Raw genomic sequence first — 20018 nt, 5'->3', positions numbered from 1 at the left:
GGGCACCCGACCTTGCAGTGACGACACACGCATTTACGGGCACCAACGCTAACACTAAATTGTGATGAACACTTGGAGTCTCAAAATCTGAGACTTGTAACACATTATTTCTTTACAGATTAAAAATAATGAGAACTACCACAGTCACAGAATAATTTCAGAAACCACCTATAGCCACTTTAAATAGCACGATTTTCACTGGAAAAGTGTATGACCCCACCAAGCAATATATCAAAAAAAAAAAATTCCAAGGTTTTGGAAGACCCAGATGGAGAACATTGAAACTTGTAGTTGTAGTCATGTAAGGTAGTCTGTAACATTTTTACCTACAACAAGGTTGCTAGGGTAACAACTTGTACACAAACATACTGGTCCTACTGCCATTCAGAGTCCCAATTTTACATACCATTCACAGAAGTTCAGCCCCATGGCAAAGGGACTGATAAAGACATTCATCACAAGTGCTTTGAAAATAAAGTGCTTTGAAAATACTAACACTGCTGATCACTGAAGACAGTAGCAAATGAATATTTGCTTCACTGAATATATTGTGAATAATAATTTAAAAAGGACATGGCAAATAAAATATACTACCTAAAAGATCTATTTCTTTGTACATTTTGTAAGTCCTCACCTGAGGATATATCTATTGATTTTAGGAAGAGAGGAAGTGGTGGGGGTGGGGGAGAGGGAAAGAGGAAGAGAGAAAGAGAGTGAGAGAGAGAGAGAGAAACATTGATTGGTTGCCTGATGTATGTGCCCCAACTGGGGATCAAACCCACAACCTAGGTATGTGCCCTGACCAGGGATTGAACCCACAACCTTTTTGGTGCATAAGATGACGCTCCACCCCACTGAGGAACCCAGCCAGGGCTGTCATCTATCCATTTTCATAATTCATCCTGTAATAGCATTTAATCACTTTTATTCATCAGGGTCTGAATAAGAATGAATTAAGTTGCACCAAGTTTATCTCATTTTTAAGAACATAAATCTCCTTTTGTTCATTAACATGTTTTTCCTTACACATCTATCTGACTACATCAATATATCAAGTTATTTTCCCTTTTAGGTTTTTAAATTTATTATTTAAAGTTTAACTACATCCCCATTTGGACAAAAATTCAATTCTAGGCCTTGTTACTGTAAAGAAAAAAAAATGCCTCTTGGTACTCACCCTCCCATAGCGGTTGGCATAGGACCCAGTAAGCAAGGAATGGAAAACAATGATTGTCTCGTCCAAGTCCCAGATGAACACCCTCTACAAAGGAAGAGCCAGATCAGCGTGTTTGTCCCTTGCTTGAGAAACCGTGTCATTCGGTTAACTTCAATGTGAATACTAGTCTTGAAAGGAGACACAACTGAAAAATCTGAATTTGCTTTTTTAAAACTACAACTATTCAAAGTATTTCTTCCAGCTTTTCTTCAGCTATAACTTCAGATGGATACAAGAAGATAATAATATTAGCATCAACATAAATATAGGAGAGAAATGATAACATATATCCTTTCTACTTCTGGAAGAGGTTCTGTCTTAGTTCTGAAGAGATAAAAAATGAGCTAAAACTAGTCTGTTTATATCCAAGACAGAGAGGTGAAATCAATGAAAAAAATCATTCAATGTATCTCTGCTCTCTGTAAAGAAGTATTAAAACAGCTAATCTTATGTTCTATTTTTATCAAGCCAAGTACTTAAGCTGCACACAAAAACTAAAATCTTGTATCATCTATTTACCTTATGTTACCTATTGGGCTGTTAGCAAATGGATGGGGTATATATTGTTCCTGTTTGGTTTTCTTATGATTAGACAGTTAACGACTTAAGCGGACACGTCCCACCTGCTCTTGGGGTACTCGGAATTTGATTTAAAGGACTCATTCCAAAAGGACTTTGAGATACCACAAAAGGCCTCAAAGCCTGCTTTTCTACTTTCCATCCCCACTCATACCAGTCATATTCATATAGGATCTGCTGAAAATTTTCAACTTTTTGGCAAAAATAATCAGGTTTTCCACCATTAGACTTAACTTTGGAAAAAACCCCAGAAACTTAATTGCAGTGGATTCAAGGCCATGGAATCTACCACCCTGTAAGGTTTTATTTAATTGCTTTTAAACTCCACCACAACATGTCTCATAAGGTGACCACTTTAGTTGAGAACACTGCAGGCTTTCCTTTCTGAACACACGTAAGTGTGTCTTTAATTACTAAACGGAAATGATAGAGAGTGCTCTAAGAGAGTTCTGTTCGAGCAGATTTATACAATTTATTATATTTCCTTAGAAATAAGCAGATACTGTACAGAGTAAAAATGGAAGAGAAAACAGAAAGCATGGTTTTCCCTACAATAAACATGAAAGAGAGCAAATAATCCTTTACCTACAGTTTCTAGGAAAAAGAAAGCAGTAACAAGAGCGTTTGGACACCTTGGTCACTGCCGTTGACCGTGCAGGTACACAGAACCGCCACCTAGCTACTGAGGTGCCTTGTTATTCATTCACTCGGGTGTTGGCAATGACATACCTCAAGATCAGAATCTGGGGGAGGTGAAGGATTATTGTTTCTTCGGCCTCGTCCACGTGATTTCCCATCTGAACCTCGACGTAATCGATCAGAGTCCGAATCTTTAATGGGTGTTGACGGGCTATGGATTGTACTGTACTCTGTAGAAATAGAGGAAGAACTCTCATCTCTTGGTTTTGGCACCATGGGGCCACAATTAACCTTTTTTATTTTTTTTTTTTTTCATGGGGAAAGTTGGAAGAGTCGAATGCATTTCATTCTGTTCAAATTTTACATTGCCTTTTACTGGCATTGGCAAATAATGTATGAGATATTTGATGTCAAGACTTGTTTTGAAAAAATATGTGATCAAAGATTACTAAAATTTAATTGAGGACAATAGTTTGTACTAAGCTGCCTATATTTTCTTTGTGGTTCTCTATGATTAGCCAGTGCTCCCAGCCCCCCAGCTTTTTCCTTTCATTCCCGGATGGTGCCTGGCCGTACTGAGAGGTTCGCACATTAGCCTCACCAGCTGCTCTCACACCTACAAAAAGGCTTCTGGTTTATGGAAAGAAATGAAAAGAAAAATCAGCTCTGGAGCAGGGGAAACAATCACCGGGCAGAGTTTTTTTAAAAAATTTAAAACTCTCCATTTCCTCTTTCATTTTATATGAGAACAAGTGAGCTGCAAGATAAATAGAGCAGAGGTACATGGGCAATACCCACGCTTCTACAGCACTCATCACAGGGTCTTCCCGTGTCTTAGTCTCTTTGAACCAAAAATCCCAAGTGAGGCAGCACATTAAAATCACTTATCTGGGTAACGCGGAGAAACCACAGAAATAGTCATAAAGAACAACACCCAACCAACTTCGAGGAAAGCTGGGCGGCGATTGTGAAGTTGGGAAGAGACTTACCCTGTTTCGAGAATGAAAAGCAAACCATTTACTCTCATGCCCTAGGTATATTTTTTTCTTAGTCCATCCAGTTTACACATCAGTTTCTACTTCCCCGAATTCCAGATGCACCAGTGTGCTGGCTGTCCCCCAAATCTTTGCCAGATTTCTCTTAGATGTGGGTTGTAATCCCTCAATCTAATATTCTCACTGAGACATTGTTGATGTTATATTTCACCAAAGGGAAAACTGCGGAGAACATCCCGGACTCTACCAGCAGGCCATCACGCGCCCAACCATGTGGTCTCAGTATTTTCACTGCCACGTTTAAGCCTTAGGAGTCAGAATAGATAGGAAGGGACTTTGACAGAGTACATTCCAGTTCTACATCACATGAAACAGACCTATACCTCCTGTTTGGCTTGGAAACCTAAATAGAGTTGTGTCACTTCTAGATGAGGCTTTGCGTGTCCACTGCCCCAGCAAACTACCTCATACAAAGCGATTAAGAAATCCTCATACCCAGAAACCACTGATCACTTCCCAGCCCATTAGTTAATTGTAGGAAGAAAGTCCCAAACAACATCTCTCAACACACACAACAGAAGGTCCATGTGTGGAGTTATTTGGGATGCACCTTTGACCTAATGCACCTTGTAGAGCTGTGAGAATACAGGCTGGCTGGTCAGAGTTAAGTATGCTGGAAATCTACACTAGATCATTGTTCTCGCAGAGGCAGATAACTCTGGCATCCTCTCAAGTTGTTCCAAACCACGCATCTTTCTTCCATGTTTTATAGAGAATCAGAAGCTCCAAATGAGTATCGTTTTTAAGGAGTTCAGTGGATTCATAATTGTGCTTTGAAGAAAAAGTCTTGACCTTCCTTTTCTTTAAATATTCTACAGTCTACATCTCAATGCAGAACTGGATAGCCACCATCCCAGACAGAACACGTGCCAATCTCTTAAACAGGTTCAAATCAGACCGTTTACTTCGCAACTGGCAGAGCTGGTATGGAATTTGATCTGTAAAGTCTATCTTGAATCATGAGCTCTCCGCTTTTGGAAATTCATTTTGAGAAGAAGCTAAAGGATGTTAAGCAATGTATCTTATCACATTGCCTTGACTTCCAGGTAGTTTAGGGTTAACCTCGTCCTCAAAGTCTGTCATACCTAGCTTTTCTTAGTCTAGATTTCTTCCTACTGTTGCCCATTCCTTTATTTCCTTGTGTTTGCTTCTATACCTGTTTAAAAAACCCAATTAAATCTTTAAAAATATATCCTGTCTTGATTTTTTTTTAATGAAAAAGCTGCAATTAAATTGATCACTCACTTCTGTAACTTTCCTGCTCCCCGCCCCAAATAAATTAAACGAGCAAAGTTTTCAGGTAGATTTTTAAATCATCTTATCTAAACTTTTTCCAGGTGGAGAATAAAAGCCCTAAAAGATGGACACTGACACCTTTAAATATTAACACACACACACACACACACACACACAGAATTTACTGGTCTCAACTTCTTAGAAGATGAAATTTAAATGATGCAAGCTAGTTTAAAAAAAAATCTCTTCCTCTTTGTTCTTTGAGGTGGAATTAAATGCATCTGCTCTCCTAACCAGCCTTCCCAACTAACTTCTCCTTCCTCCTACTAGTGCAAAACAACTCAACAAATATTTTAATCTTCTAATCCACTGACATCTCATGTTTCATTAAAATCCTCTCCAAATTGTTCAACTTGACCCCCACTGAGACAATGGATGTGAACGTACTCAGAAGAGCATTCATTTCATTTCACAAACATTGACGGAATGCTCACACTCTTCTAGGCTTTGCACTAGGGAGGAGCTTGAAGCATAATGATGGACCAAAGTGATCTGGTTCCTGCCTTCTTGGAGATTAAAATTCAGAGGAAGGCATTGATTCATGACAAAAATTAAAGGTTACAAAACAATATGGAAAAGGTTATAACGTGGAAAAGACAGAATGCTAGGGGACCACAGAGGAAGTACACATAACTCAGATTTACAGGGTTGTGGAAGCTTCCTGAAGATGGAGGAAAGTGTACCAGAAACAAGGGAATAAAAATGTGGTTCAGGCAGCCACATGAGCATGTTGGAAGGTGTGTGTGTGTGTGTGTGTGTGTGTGTGTGTGTGTGTGTGTGTGTGTGTGTGAGAGAGAGAGAGAGAGAGAGAGAGAGAGAGAGAGAGAGAGAGAGAGAGAGAGAGAGAGAAAGGGAGGAAGGGAGGGGGAAGGAGGATGAGAGAGAGAGAGATTGAAGAAGTGAAAAAAAAAAATCAATCTCACCTGAATCTATAGAGGAAGATTACGGAGATGAGGCAGGGGTGGGAGGAGGCGGGGGGGGGGGGGGAGGGTGTGGTATGGGAGGTGGGGTGGACAAAGAATTCAGTAAGAGGGTGATGTGATCAAGCTTCCATCTATTTAGAAGACTCTAGCTCCAGTGTGCCAGGGTACTGGAGACAAGTGAAGACTGAAAAGGGAGCCCATCCCAGAGGATAATTCAGTAATTCAGGTATGGGATACTGGTGCCCAGATAAGGGTAGTGGGGACAGGGAGAGTTAATGTTTTGAAGTGTCATTAGGAGGTGAGATCAGTTGGATAAGGGAGAAGGAGGAAGTCAAGTACGATGCTCAGGCCAATGGTTTGGCAACTGGGCAGATTATAATAGAAAGTATGAGATTTAGGAAGAAGAAAGGATTATAGGGAAGTGCACAGGTGAGAATTCAGGTTGTGTTTGGACATATGGAACTTGAAGCGTCTGTAGCATTTATGTCCAGTAGGCTGTTAGACTGATTTGAAACTCAGGAAAGAGATGTGATTTAGAAACTGACACCAGGAATAACTTAAGGTATGGGTGCAGTTAGCCCTGGCTGGGTAGCTTAGTTGGTTGGAGAGTCGTCCCAATATGCCAACATTGCAGGTTCAATCCCTGGTCAGGGCACATACAAGAATCAACCAATGAATACATAAACAAATGGAACAACAAATCAATGTTTCTCTCTCTCTCAAATCAATAAATAAAAACTTAAAAAAGAAATGGGAAGTGGATGTAATTAAAAACGTGCAGTGTGAGTAGAAGAGACAAGCATAGATGGGTAGGGAATGAGAAGGGAAACCAAGGTCAGCGTACTATAGAGGAAAGAGTATGGGAAGAGAGTGATCAGTAACTTCAGATCAGCAAGAGCTAAGGTAAAATGAAGACTGAATCCAAGAGTGTTTTAGATTTAGAGTTAAAGAGGTCTTCTCTATATCTGGCAAAAGTAAAGATTTGAGAATTATTTGGGAGGGAGACAAGTGGTTTAAAAATGAGACAGCAGAAGGTAGAAGAATAAGCAGGGGTTAAAACTCCTAAAATGTTACTGATGACCCTGTAATGGCCAAATCCCATCATTTTTTAGTCCTCAGTTGAATTTGACCTCTGTGGCTGTGCTGACCACCAGTTCCTTTAAACCATGTACACATTTCTTTTTTTTTTCTGCTTCTCATCCTGCCATTCACATTGTCCCTTCTCAGTCTCTTTGGAAAACTCTTCCTCTGCCCAAACACTTAAATATTAGTGTTCTCTGTATTAGTGATACTCAAAGTGCTGATCTGGGACAAAATAAGGAGTTTGCATCAGATGTTAATTAATGCAATGCTTCCTTCTTTGCAAGTCTTGCTGAGATTAAAAGAAAAAGTCAGCTATAAACAATGTGCTTAGTGATGCAGTTGATTACATTCTGAAGCACATTCCTGGTGTTACCTCGAACTAGTAAGAAACAATTAGTGGATGGGCAGCGGGTGGCTGAAGTATATTCTGAATAGCAGTGTACTGAGATTTTTCTCCAAGGTCCTCTTATCTCACTATAAGCTCTCAGTGGGTGGTAGTATTTGTAAGAGGGATTTCGGTGATAACCCCAGGGGTAATGAATTTAAAGCTTTACTTCCAGATCTCTTTACCTGATATCCCACTGTTTGCTACCCTCTCTGTGTGAATATTCCATGAACAGCACAAGTGAAGTTGTCCCAAACTGAATCTTCCTTCTCTGTTATAAAGCCTGATTAATGGTAACAACATCTACCCACTTTTCCAAGCCCAGTCAAATCAAGACAAAGTTCTAAGGCTTTTATCTCCTAAATACTTGTGTTCTAATTCAGGCTCTCATCATCCCTTGCCTCAATTCTTGCAAGTGGCTGTTTGCAAGCTTGCCACCCAGGGTGTTTCAATGATGGTCTGTACCACCATGACCGAGAGCTTAAATACCCTTCAAAGCTCCAAACTTCCCATTCAGAACAGGAAGGACAGTCCAGGTTTGAGGACATTCAACTGTGGACTCACGGCCACTTTTCAAATCTTAATCTCACTACTTAGTAGAAGTAGTAGTAGTATGATTTGTGTAAGTTATATGCCTTTTCTATGACTCATTTTCATTATCTATGAAAATGGGAATAAACAACATAAAATAAAACAAATATACAGTAAAGGTATTTAGAACCGTGTATGACACTAGCATTCTATGTATGATGTTAGCTGCCTTGAAAAAAAGAAAAGTCCCACAGACTCACTGTCTAACGCCCATACCTCTAACTGTTCTCTCCCCTCCGTGGTCTGCACCTGGGACAGACACGCCCAACGTCCTCAGTGCTCAGCAAGGGCCAGGACGTTTCACAACTTGGCCCGTTCTATTTCCTTTACTTAGAATGCTTTTTCTCAACTCAGCTCCCTCCCCCGACCTGTGTGCGGAATTCCTATAGAAACCCCTAAAGATCAAGCTGAAATATCGGTGCTGTGAATTCTCCATTTAAATCTTGGTCTCTCCTTTGTGATTACATTTGTCTTTATTATATGGTTGTATAATTTTTGCAATTATTTATGTTCCTAGTGGATGCCATATAATTTGATTGATTTATTTTTAGCAAATGTCCATCACTCCTGCCCTTGGAGGGCAGGACTGGGGGACTCACTGTGTATTCTCAGAGCACAGTAAGCCTCCGGAGCGCAAAGCAGACATTTAAAAATATCAGTGATTGAAGGATTGAGTGTTTCTCAATTCTAGCTCTTACTCTATTAAATCTATGAAGATTATCTAATCATTTTTACTAGCTACTCAGGATATTTTCAAATGGAAAATAGTTTAATTATTTAAAATCTTACTTAAAAGCTAATGCTTATAAATTCACAAAATACAAAGCTCTGCATAAGATCATTAAAATTCTACACTTGTAAATTGTGCTAAATTGTTCCATAAATCCTTCAATATTAAAAAGACAAACAGAGAATTGGAACTAAGAAGATTCCATCGAGTTCCTCTTGGCTTCTCTAGTTGCCCTGAGCTCACAAGTCTTAGAGCCTCAGGGAATTATTTTTTAGTCTTTGGTCTTCTGGGTTGTCAAATGGAGGACACAGCCTAGTTACTTAGCTTTAAAGTTCTATCACCTATGGATATGCAATATTTATCAAATCTGCCTAGCTGTTAGTTTTTGGTCTCTTCCTTTTAAATAGTCACCAGCAGACTAATCTATATAGAATTCCCTGGGCAACTTCAGCCCTCAGAAATCATCAGGGTTCACTGCCTACTATATCAGGTCCAAATTCCTTATCTGGTTTTATTTCTCATGCTTCCTTATACGTATTGCCAAGTAGTTTTCAAAAGGATCATAGAAATTTAAATTATGTCAGTTTTAGCACAGCCTTACACACACTGGTTGTCACTGTTTCAAAGAAGTCACTGCTATTTTATTAGGTATAGCATGGTACTGCATGCTATTAATTTGAAGATATTGGAAATGCTGGTGTATATGTGCTTAACAATTATATTTCCTCCTATGACCTGTCTAAATTCATTGCCAAGTTTTTATATCCCTTTACTAATATATACAAGTTTTAATTTCTTTTTCATATTTGCAGATACTTTTCCAAGCCTGCTAGTCCCTCCAATTATGCTGATATTTCCTTAAATTATGCTTTCCTTTACAGGAGTCTTTGATTTTTATGGAGTCCTGCTGTGCAGCACGGAGACCTGGTTGAAGATTTAGGGGTAAGCGTTCACATTTATTCTAAGGGTAGCAGGGGATTTCTGCTCTAACTCAGCTCCCTTGGGACCACCTCTGCCGATGGTAGATGTAACGGAAGCAGGAGACTGGGCTCCTGCAGGCTCCCTTCGCTGGGCTCTGGGAGGGCTCATTTCTAAGTCTGAGCTGAAAGACTCCTCCCCAGAAACAGAGTTAAGTAACCTGACTCCTCCTCGCTGCTGAGAGGAAGCTCCTGTCACATGTGTGATGCTGAGTTGAGGCCTGGGCAGCTACGATTTCTGTCTGGACCCCGAGTCCATGCCAACCCTAATACACTACCTATTACAAAAGGAGCTGCAGAGCTCTGGGGAAAATCCTTACAAAAATTATCCAAATTCAGTGAACATGGTAATCAATAATTACATCCGATTTGTTGCTATGGGGAACTCAGATAAAAAGAACAGGGTATGTTACTTCCCTAAAAGCAGAAGTATCATATTCAAGACTTAAGTACATGGGATACTCACATGGGTGAGTACGAAGGAGATGCCAGAGAGCAACCAACACCTAGGAACCCCCAAACTCTGAGACTCTCAAAATCAACATAGGTATACGCAAAAGTCATCTTAAAAGGTGGCACGTCAGGTCAAAATGAGGAAGGCTGAAACAAAGAAGCCAGCTTAATTCTGACTCAATGAGGAAAGGATGTCACGGTTCGCTTGGTAGTCCTCAAGGGGTAGATGCCACTGGGCAAAAGAATCCTATGCACCCACTGGGTATATCCTGTTTGCAGTTTTTGAAATTTTCCTCTGGGGCAGGGGTAACTGCTCTGCAAACTGAGTTAACTGATGTAAATAATTGAGATTACATCTTACTCCAGAGACGGGTTCTGTAATCAATGCACATGGTAAAAACCACATACAATCACAATTACCCAGAAAATCTCTCAACCAGTTGCACTGTGAGCGGCAAAAGCCGTGAAACTGACCTGCAGGTCAGCAGGGTATGGGTCACAGGTCATGAGGAGGAATGGAACCGACTTGCCCACCCTATTTAATTTCAATTCTCCTTTTGGGGGTGGAGTCTGTCCCCTCTAATGCAGCAGTCAGGAAACATTTTTTGTAAAGAGTCAAACAGTAAATATCTTAGGCTTTGTGAGCCATATGGTCTCGGTTGCGATGACAACTCTGCTGTTACAATGCAAAAGCAACCACAGACAGTGTGTTAATGGAGGAATGTGGCTGTGTTTCAATGAAACTGTATTTACAAAACAGATCTGGCTTTTAGGAACGTGTAGTTGTATCACTAAAGTAACTCTGCGTTTTCTGCAACTCTGTGGTGACTCTGACATTCAATTCAGTGACTGTCTCCTGACCTCTCGGGGTGATATCACTTCTTCCAAACTGATGAAAACGTTAAATGTTAAAACTGTGTGGTAAAGATAGTAAGCAAAACATGTTGCTGAACTAAGTGGATAACAAGGTCCAAAACAAAGTGCTATTGTTTTTGAGTCGCTAATGAGCAGAAAAGGAATTTAATAGATCCTTTTTAGAAGACCCTACCCTGGGGGTCAGGGAGCTGAGCCATCACGATATCCAAAGGTATCTATCTCGAACATGCCAACTAAACAAGACAAGGGTAAGATTCTGTTTCTTCCCTGAACACAGTAACTTGAAATGCAAGAGGATATGGACACCAGGCACACACGCCTTAGGCGTGATTTTGTGCACGCATCTCTAACAGAATGGCTAGGTGCCGGCACCAAACCAAACAAAACCGAAAGATGGGCTCAGTTCCAGATATGTGGCCTTGGGGACACTGGCTACCATCTTCGTAGTTGCTTGAATATGGAGGGCACAGGCACACCAGTGACACCAGAAAATGAGCTAAACCGTGTTTCTGAGCAAAGGAGAATTCAAGGCCCTACCCTCGTCCAGTCCTGCTGCTCACTATGCAGGGCATTAGAAAGTTTAGGTGAAAGGGCCAAGTTCTGCTGCTCACTATGCAGGGCATTAGAAAGTTTAGGTGAAAGGGCCAAGGGAAGGGGCACGCAGGCGTCTCCCACTGAAAGCCTAGATTTTCCTTGACTTACAGGGACCTCTAACAACTGAATCTGACAAATGTTCCTTCCAGGCCTCTGACAATATTTTTTAATGGATTCTTCTCTCTGTAAGACAGTGAGGGAGAAGGGCAGCCTGGGTTCAGCCTTTACACTCAGAAAGCCTCAGAGTTGAGAACTGAAATTCCTATTATTCTCCAGACTCTAAAGAAATTCCAGTGGTGGCTTAAGCCTCATGCTCAAATTCTCAGGTGACAGAAGGCAATACCAAAGGCATGAAACGCTCACAATAGAGAAAGTATGTACATGCACCATTTGTTCAGGTAAATTTTTCTTTCCTCAATAGAAGGGGATAATGCTGGAAAATGTCTTTAACAAGATCTTTATATATTATTGTTTAGAAACACTCTTAGACACAAATCCATTTACAACAACGACAAAATAGCTCATGTCTTTGCACTGGATCTAACCTCCCATTCATGGACCTTTCTCTCCGGGAGGTTTGAGAATGAATGGGGAGGGTTTTCTTGTATCTTTTAAAAAAATTGTTAATTCTCTCTTGAGGATATATTTATTGATTTTAGAGAGGGGAGGAGAGCGTGAGTGAGAGAAAATATCAACATGGGAGAGAAACATTGATGGGTTGCCCTCCCGTACCTCCCATAAGCTCCCCAACTAGGGACCAAATTAGCAACCTAGGTAAGCATCCTGACCAGCTATTGAATCTGCAACCTTTTGGTGTATGGATGACTCCTCAACCTACTGAGTCACCTGTGCAGGACATTTTTTTTAATGATCATTCATGCCACACTACATTGAAGATGGATGACTGCAACCTCAGGTACTGTAGGATTTAACTTTTTCCTCCCCGTCCCTCTCACCACTGTGATTTGAGGCATTCTGTCTCAGAAGACACCACTCATGAATTTTTTAACCATGAAGGTTTCTAAATGGCTATGAGCATTTTCCACTCACTTTCTTAGAACTCAGCTCTGTTCACCTTTGAAGACAGCAGCTACTATTTGGGTTCCATCTTTCTCTCTTCAAATTCTGAAAGAGAGGTAAATATGTAATGCTTCCTTCTCGGGGAACTGTACCTCCAGCCACTGCCCCATGTCTGCTGACTGCTGTTGATCAGATTCACCCCACACCTGGAGTCAGGGCCAGCGCCACGGACAGGAGACCTACGCAGTCACACGGGGCCTCGTGCTCAGATGGGCCCTGCACTCGGTTTACTCTGTGCTGTGCTATCTGGAAACTCTTTATGAGCAAGGGGGCTGCACCTTCATCTTGCACTGGGGCCCACAAATTACACAGCCAGTCCCTCCTGCGGCATCACCAACAGATCTCTGAGTCACTGAAGCATGAGGTACCTTAGGTTTCTGTGGTAAGACAGAGCACCTACTATGTGCCAGGCAACATGCTAAGCACTGACAATCCAGCAGAGAAAGACAAAAGCTCCTGCCTGCCCAGTAACTTAGTGCTGCCTGGATTTATTAGGTCCTGGAGGTCACAAGCAACAGCAAGAGACAGCTTGTCACTCTTTAAGACCAAGTCAACTCCCCAGCCACAAGCAAGCAGCCTGGTTCCTCATTCACTGAGGAAATAGAAGCTCCTATTCTACACTCTCTGTGCCAAATAAACCCCCTGCCAGGACTTGTTATCCTCAGTCTGCCTGCCCCCTTGTTATGATGGATTAACTCTGGGCTCCTGAGGCCAACCCCCTGTCTGGGTGTGAGATCGTAGGCCTCTGTCACCTACACCAGCCAGCATTCCCTTTCTGCTGGACCACCTGCCTGTGCATATAGGCTGGGTATAGTTCTGGCCTAAAATAGACTCCCAAACTCTCTCTTGTTGCTGCTCCACCTCTTCATTACCTTGTAGTGTGCAGCAAAAATAACTAAGAGAATTGTGAGTATCTGCTTCCCATTCTCTTTCAAACCCACTTCAATCACACTATTTTCTCTAAAACACCAACACTTCACTTTGTCAAGTTCACCAATCACCCCAACATTGTCAAATCCAATGATCAAATCTAAAATCCCATTTTCCTCTAACTTTTACCAGCGTTGCATACAGCTGATCATGCCTTCCTTCTCAACACTGACTTCTCTTGGCCTCCAGGAGGCCTCCGCCTCAGTTCCAAGGTCCTGGGTCTGCGTGCTCACTCCTTCTGCACTGGCACTTGCCGGCCTGGGCAACTCATCCGGGCACACAAGCTTTAAATGGCATTTGTGGTGATTCACAAATTTAGGTTCTAAACTGTCCTATGAACATCAGACTTATCCAACAACTAACTTGCCATATCCCCCTGGAATTTCTTTCTTACCTTTCTATCTGTCCATCTATCCATCCATCCATCCATCCATCCTCACCTAAGGATATGTTTATTGATTTTAGAGAAAAAGGGGGAGAGGGACAGAGGGGGAAGGGAGGGGGAAGAGAGAAAGAGAAAGGAGAGAGAGAAACATCAATGTGAGAAAGATCGGTGGGTTGCCTCCCCTATGCGCCCTGACTGGAGATTGAACCCGCAACCATTTTGGTGTATAGGACAATGCTCCAACCCACTGAGCCACCTGGCCAGGTCTTCCCCTGGGATTTCTAATTAAGGCATCTCAAATGTCACAGGTGCTAAACAGAACCCTGAGTTCTTCAACTATACCTTCTCTCCCTGCCACTTTCTCACGTCAGTAAATGGCAAATGCACTTTTCCAGCTGTTTGGGCAAAAAGCCATGATGTCATTCATAATTCCTATGTTCTTGCTTCTCACACTCAATCTAACAACAAATCCCAGGCATTCAACTTTCTAATCTCTCTCCAATCTGACCACTTTCATCCCTGCACACCCAGCACTGACCCACTGTCCCCTACCACCTGGACGCCTGGAGTCACCTCCTCCTACTCAATGGCTCTGCTCCCTTCTGGCTGAGACACAGCAACAACCAGGAGATTCTTTTCCAACGTGTGTGACATTTTGTCCCTTTTCTGCTTAAATACTTCCCAAGTCCTCTCTACACCCACAGGCCTGCTGTGATCTGGCCTCTGTACCCCCTTCTCTGCCCTGCTCCCCCTCTCCTCTCCCACAGTGCTGCAACCTCTCCCCGTTGTCACTCACTGAATCTACCAAGTGCAGTCCCACCTCCGGGCCCTGGTGACCACTGTTTCCTGTCCTGGAACACTCTTCCCCTAGATATCAAGGTGTCTCTCTCCCCACCTCTTTTGGGTCTCTCTGAAAGTGACCCTGCCAGACCACTCTTTTGGCAGTGGTGAGGACAAAGTCGGGCAGGGCAGCCTCTGCTAGTCAGGCTGGTCATCACCTTGTCCTGAAGATCTGGGGTCGAGGAAAGGACCTGCCCAGGGCCCAGCTGAGCTGCCTGGATTCCTGAACCCACACTGACTCCGGAGATGAGGCCTCCTTTCATTTCAATGTTTGGGAAACAACCCACGTGCAGAGGACGTGGCTCTTGCCAGTTTTGGAATTTTGGTCCATCTCCACATCCTCCCTAACTTACAGGACAGAACATGGAAAGTTGAGCAGTTCAAATTTCCTGGTAGTGGACAGAATAACCTACATATTTGGACAGTAAGATTGGCATGTATTTCAGAATGGGCCTGGTAACTTGTAATTCATACAATTATCTGAACCTTAGTTTTCTCAACAGTAAAAAGGGGACAGCACCATTGTGAAGGGTACATAAGATGATGCATGATAAAGTATTTCATTGAAACATGTTAGTATTGTCGTGTGGAATGCATTGTTCAAAGTCACCTCTCTGAGCTCAGTTCTCAATTAAAGATAACCTTAAACAGAGTGATCTTCCAGCTCAAAATTGCTTTTATCTTTAGTGAAATTGATACGTAGTTTCAGTTTGTTCTTAATGGAATAATACTCTGCCATTAAGCCCATTTAAAGGGGTCTGTTCCTCTGGCCTTGACTAAATATCCCTCCCTTACCCTGTCCTGCCTTCACTCACGTCTTTCATTGCTGAGGATGAATTCCACCTCCTTTTTAGTTTTTTCTCCAAACACTTTACATGACAAGCCTCTGTTCCTGCACTCTTCCTGAGCACTTGGCTGTTGCTTCTAGCACAACATTTTAAAAACTTAACCTTTATTAGGCTTGGCTTTCCATATAATACAATGCTCCTTGAGGACTAAGAATAACCCTCTTGCTCTCTGTATCCCCACAGACCCCAATGGTACTTCCTAAATAAGAGATGCTCAATGAACAGCTAACAAAATGTTGGAGAGCATCCTCAAACCCATTTATATGTGCCAACAGACGAAATGCGTCTGCTGCCTTTCCTTAAGTTCGCAAATGGCGTAACACAATTTAATAGCACGATTAAGGAATAAGTCTCGTGAGAAATGTGCTTCCTCGGGAATCTCTATCAATATCGATGCTGAGTCAAGGGAGACCATTAGCTGAACAACTGTACTAAAGCAGATGCTTTAGGGAAAACACTAAACAGGAAACGGGAAAAGAAAGAGACTCCTCCAGAAGGAAGTTCTTAGAATGCTTCGAGTGGGATCATTTAAACTGCATAATTTGAAAATAATGTCAGCGGTAGAGAAAATGTATTCTTACATTTGGGAGGGATTTCACACTTGGCGACGTGCTTTTATATACAAATCAGCTGAGCTGAAACTACTAACAAGTCTCTGAAGTTAGGGTAGATTTGGGGCTTCAAACAGGTGTGTGCTCTCGGGCAGCTATAACTATGAGAAGGTTTTTGTGCAGATTACTCACCAAAGAGTTAAGGTTTCCTGAGCGCATATGAACCAAAAGGGCGATGTTTACAAATTGTGGTTCTAATTAATTACAATGTCATTTGCAAAGTAAGCGCTTCCTGAGCATGGAGTGGTTGCGGAATCTGTTCCATGGCCCTTTATTCTTGTTAAATAAAACATTTAAATTCTTATTTTATTTTCTGAGCAATTTATATTCTTCCTTTCTCCAAAAGCGGTTTAAGAGAGATAACCTATCAAATATATACACAATGACTGTATAGCAAGCATTTTTAAAATCTTTTTTAAAAAAATGGATGAGTACATTAGAAGAAAGGTTGGGCTGGAAAAAGTAAGCAAAAGCCAGGGGAGACAGCGGTCAGCACAGGTCCGCTTGACCAAAGGTCTACGATCAGTGCAGGCAAAGGTGCCGACAGCTCTCAGTGCAGAAGATGAGACAGAGCAAGGTCGCTCCGGAAACGCAGGTGCTCCTGGTAGAGCCAAGACAGACATGCCTCACAGGTCTGCTGACTGAGAGGGGGTTGTGTGATGCCAGGAGCCCAGCCTCATGGCAAATCAAACCGCAGATTTTACAAGGTTCTTCCTTCTGAGAGGCTGACGACAGCTGACTCCACACTCAGGACTTCCGAGCACAGAGCGCTGGGGTCGGGCACCTTGCTTGTTTTAGGGTAAAACTGAAAATATCTAGAAGAAGGGGACCATTACTTATCCTTCTGGCAGCTGACGGACGTGAGTTTCCTCTTGAGCTTTAAGCAGCAATGAGGCGAGAGGTTATACTAATGAGTCGCTGGAAGAGGAGCTATACTTGGTTGCTGAGTTGGGTGGAAAACCACAGCTTTACCAAGTTAGCTCTGCTGAAAACAGGAATGACACTGTCTTAAAAAAATTAAGAGGCCTAATCAAGAAAGATCCCCATGTGGAAAGCCATAGTTCCGACAGAGGGCCTGTGATATGCCTCAGAAAGCGACTTGGGATTCATGCAGATGCTACAAAGTAACAGACCACCAAGCCTTCACAGCATGCCACAGAATGTGACCACGACAATTTTAGGCCACAGTTTCAAAGTGGAAGCTATCTGTATTGTCCCCCACAAAAAGGGGACCTCAGCAAGCCCTTGAATAAGTGATTACATTAAATTATATTAGACTCATAGTGACTATTACCTTATCAAAGTCTAAAAGACTTAAAATAAGAGAACCTTGAAAACTTTTAGCTATCAACCATAATAAACCACAGGCAAGAAAATTTGTTGACTAACCTTACAGAGTTCACCAGAAGTCAGAGATGAATAAATATTAATTTTAGAGAATTGCTTTGACTTTTCTTTCTGTATTCCATAACCATTACTGCCCTTCCACACAATCACAATCACTAATTCAGGTCTCCCAGGCAAATTAATTCCTCAGGAAAGGTCTAGTAACTAAATCCATAGAGCTTTATCGTCCCTGGAGTGCAACCATTAACCACTCTCCAGTAGTCTACGGACAACCTCGTAGAAACTTCTATCGTCCTTCTCACATTTCACTCCCTGCTTTAAACCACCCCTCCACCAGTGATTCTCTGTCAAGGAAACTGGTGACCACACGTCAGGGGCTTTCATCTCTGAAACCACCACGATGCACAATGCTCTATAGTAATGATATTCACAAGGGGAACACGTCGGCCTCCTGAGGCCAGGGATATGCCTTTCTTGTCACCTGCATGTCCCCAGCACCAAGCATGGTGCCTGGCACACAGAAAGTAATTATAAACGTCTGCCTGGTATGTGTCAGCTAGTCCCTTACATAACTTCATTCTCACATTCATTCTAAGCTTAAGAGTGGTATTATGCACATTTTATAGAAAACTGATACACCAACGTGCTAAGAGACCTACCCAGGGCAAAACACAGAACCCAGGTTGCCCAGCTCCAGGTCCCTAGCCACCACTCCAGTTTCCCTCACCTGTGCTCCAAGGAAGCGTGGTGCCCAAGAGATGCTCACAGATATTCTCTACAGGAGTGGGTGGGTGGAGAGTGGAGAACTACATGTAATTCCCAGTGAGTCTCATCCTATCAATGCATCAGAAAAAGCTGAGAGTAGGAACCCTGATAAACTTAGCCCCAACAACTTGTATTCTTAACGGATCCTACTTTGGGACTCAATAAAGGACACCCATCTTCAGGGGACAGGGGTGCTGCCCAGGGCAGCATGGGAAAGGCCACAGCAGGTCATGCTGTCTCCCAAGGCTGCCACTTCAGAGTGCCATCAAGAGATGCCCCTGATGACAACGACAGGCTGTGCTGCTTTGGGAAAATGTAATCTTTCTGGATTCCTTATTCATAATCACTCAAGTGAAGGTCTTAGGCAAAAGAGTTCATATGGTCATTTCACCTTTAAAATTCAAAGCTTCCCTATTGCCCAGTTGCTCAAGCTAACATTACTCAAGTGGATCTGCAGACATAAGAGAGTTATCAATTTAAAGATCAGCTACATTCCACGTATTTTAAAACCAGCTGTTTGAAATCTGGAAGCTATTTTCTCACAGAAACAATGGCAGACATGATTTCCAAACCAATCCGTGACAATCAAGCCAGCCAGTAATCTGGGATCATTGGGCTGCACTGTACAGGGGGAGCGAAAGTAGGTTTGCAGTTGTATGTCAAACACAGAGTTTATTCTTGTATTATTATTTATTAATTGTATTATTTTCCATAGGAATGACTGGAAACCTACTTCTGCCCCACCCTGTAGAACAGCATGTATACAATGTAAACTATTCCAACATTGCAATCAAACATTAGCAGTTACCTAAAAGTGAAAAACAGTAAACTTTGTCTTAAATAGGAGTACTGAAGACAATGCAACTTTAATTTTATGAAATTGGTGAAGTTTCTGAAGGGGTCATATAAACATTTTCAAAAGTGTTAGAAGGAGATTGTACTGGGTTAAGGAGCCTACTTTCACTTTAAAATGGACGGCTGCCCTTTTCCTCGGCACGAGAATATATATCATTATCCCTGTACTTAGTCATCAAGTATCAAGTCATTGGCTGTGAGCTAGGAGCAGAAAAAATGTTGTCAAGGCAGAGAATGAATTCCTTGGTGGGTAAGGGGAGGAAAATGGCAAAGAGATGTTGTGAAAAATTATTTCCAAAGCAGGTCCATGACAGATAATTATTAAGTAGGATAAAGGGGGAGTGAGGATAGAGCAGATTCAAGAAAGCAGAAGATACAGTTCAGGGAATACTTACAGTACAAGATAACTTTAGATATACTATCCACTGCTTCTTGATAATTACAGACCTACTGATTTTAGCAGCAAATAGAGAACATTCAAACATTTAACACATATTTTACTGAATACCTTCTAACATCTACCTTTGCTAGGTGCTATGAGTGATTTAAAAAAATGAATACCAGGTAGCCACCACATTTTATAACTCTTTGTTTACACGTTCATTTTTCTGCATTTCTGAAATTTCAGACACAGTGGTTTCAAGAAGTGGCATGCTTTCCTGATTAAGAAGTCAGGTTTGAAGCCAAGCTTCTGGAGCTGAAATCCCAGGGCTGTCACTGACTGACCTCTCCTTGGCGACCCCGTCTGTAAAATGGGGATAAAGTCAACCCTGACTGTCTCATGGAACAAGGTGGGAATGAGCTAACTTCATAAATGAGTGGTGTGTAGAACAATGTCTAGTGCATAGTAAGCACTCAAAAAATATTAGCTACTATTATACTTGTATATCAAATACACAACAAAAATACTTATCAAGTATTTTTCTGTATGTTAAGTCAAAAAAGTAGGGTATAGAAGAG

The 20018-nt window shown here is 41.9% G+C and overlaps 1 protein-coding gene across 13 annotated transcripts in view; it reads right to left on the bottom strand.

Annotated features, from left to right (window-relative positions):
- EYA1 (EYA transcriptional coactivator and phosphatase 1) overlaps nt 1–20018 on the bottom strand; it is a 296853-nt gene that overhangs the window by 66336 nt on the left and 210499 nt on the right. For all 13 annotated transcript variants that reach the window (XM_053929895.2, XM_053929894.2, XM_053929893.2 and 10 more), the window contains 2 exons: nt 2525–2664; nt 1178–1261 (listed from right to left, as the gene is read on the bottom strand). In XM_053929895.2, the coding sequence (XP_053785870.1) occupies nt 1178–1261; nt 2525–2664 (224 nt within the window). The remainder of the gene's footprint in view (nt 1–1177; nt 1262–2524; nt 2665–20018) is intronic.

The sequence above is a fragment of the Desmodus rotundus genome, chromosome 8 (assembly GCF_022682495.2).
Source record: "Desmodus rotundus isolate HL8 chromosome 8, HLdesRot8A.1, whole genome shotgun sequence".
In the NCBI taxonomy this organism is placed as follows: Eukaryota; Metazoa; Chordata; class Mammalia; order Chiroptera; family Phyllostomidae; genus Desmodus; species Desmodus rotundus.
This window is presented reverse-complemented; position numbering and strand designations above follow the sequence as displayed.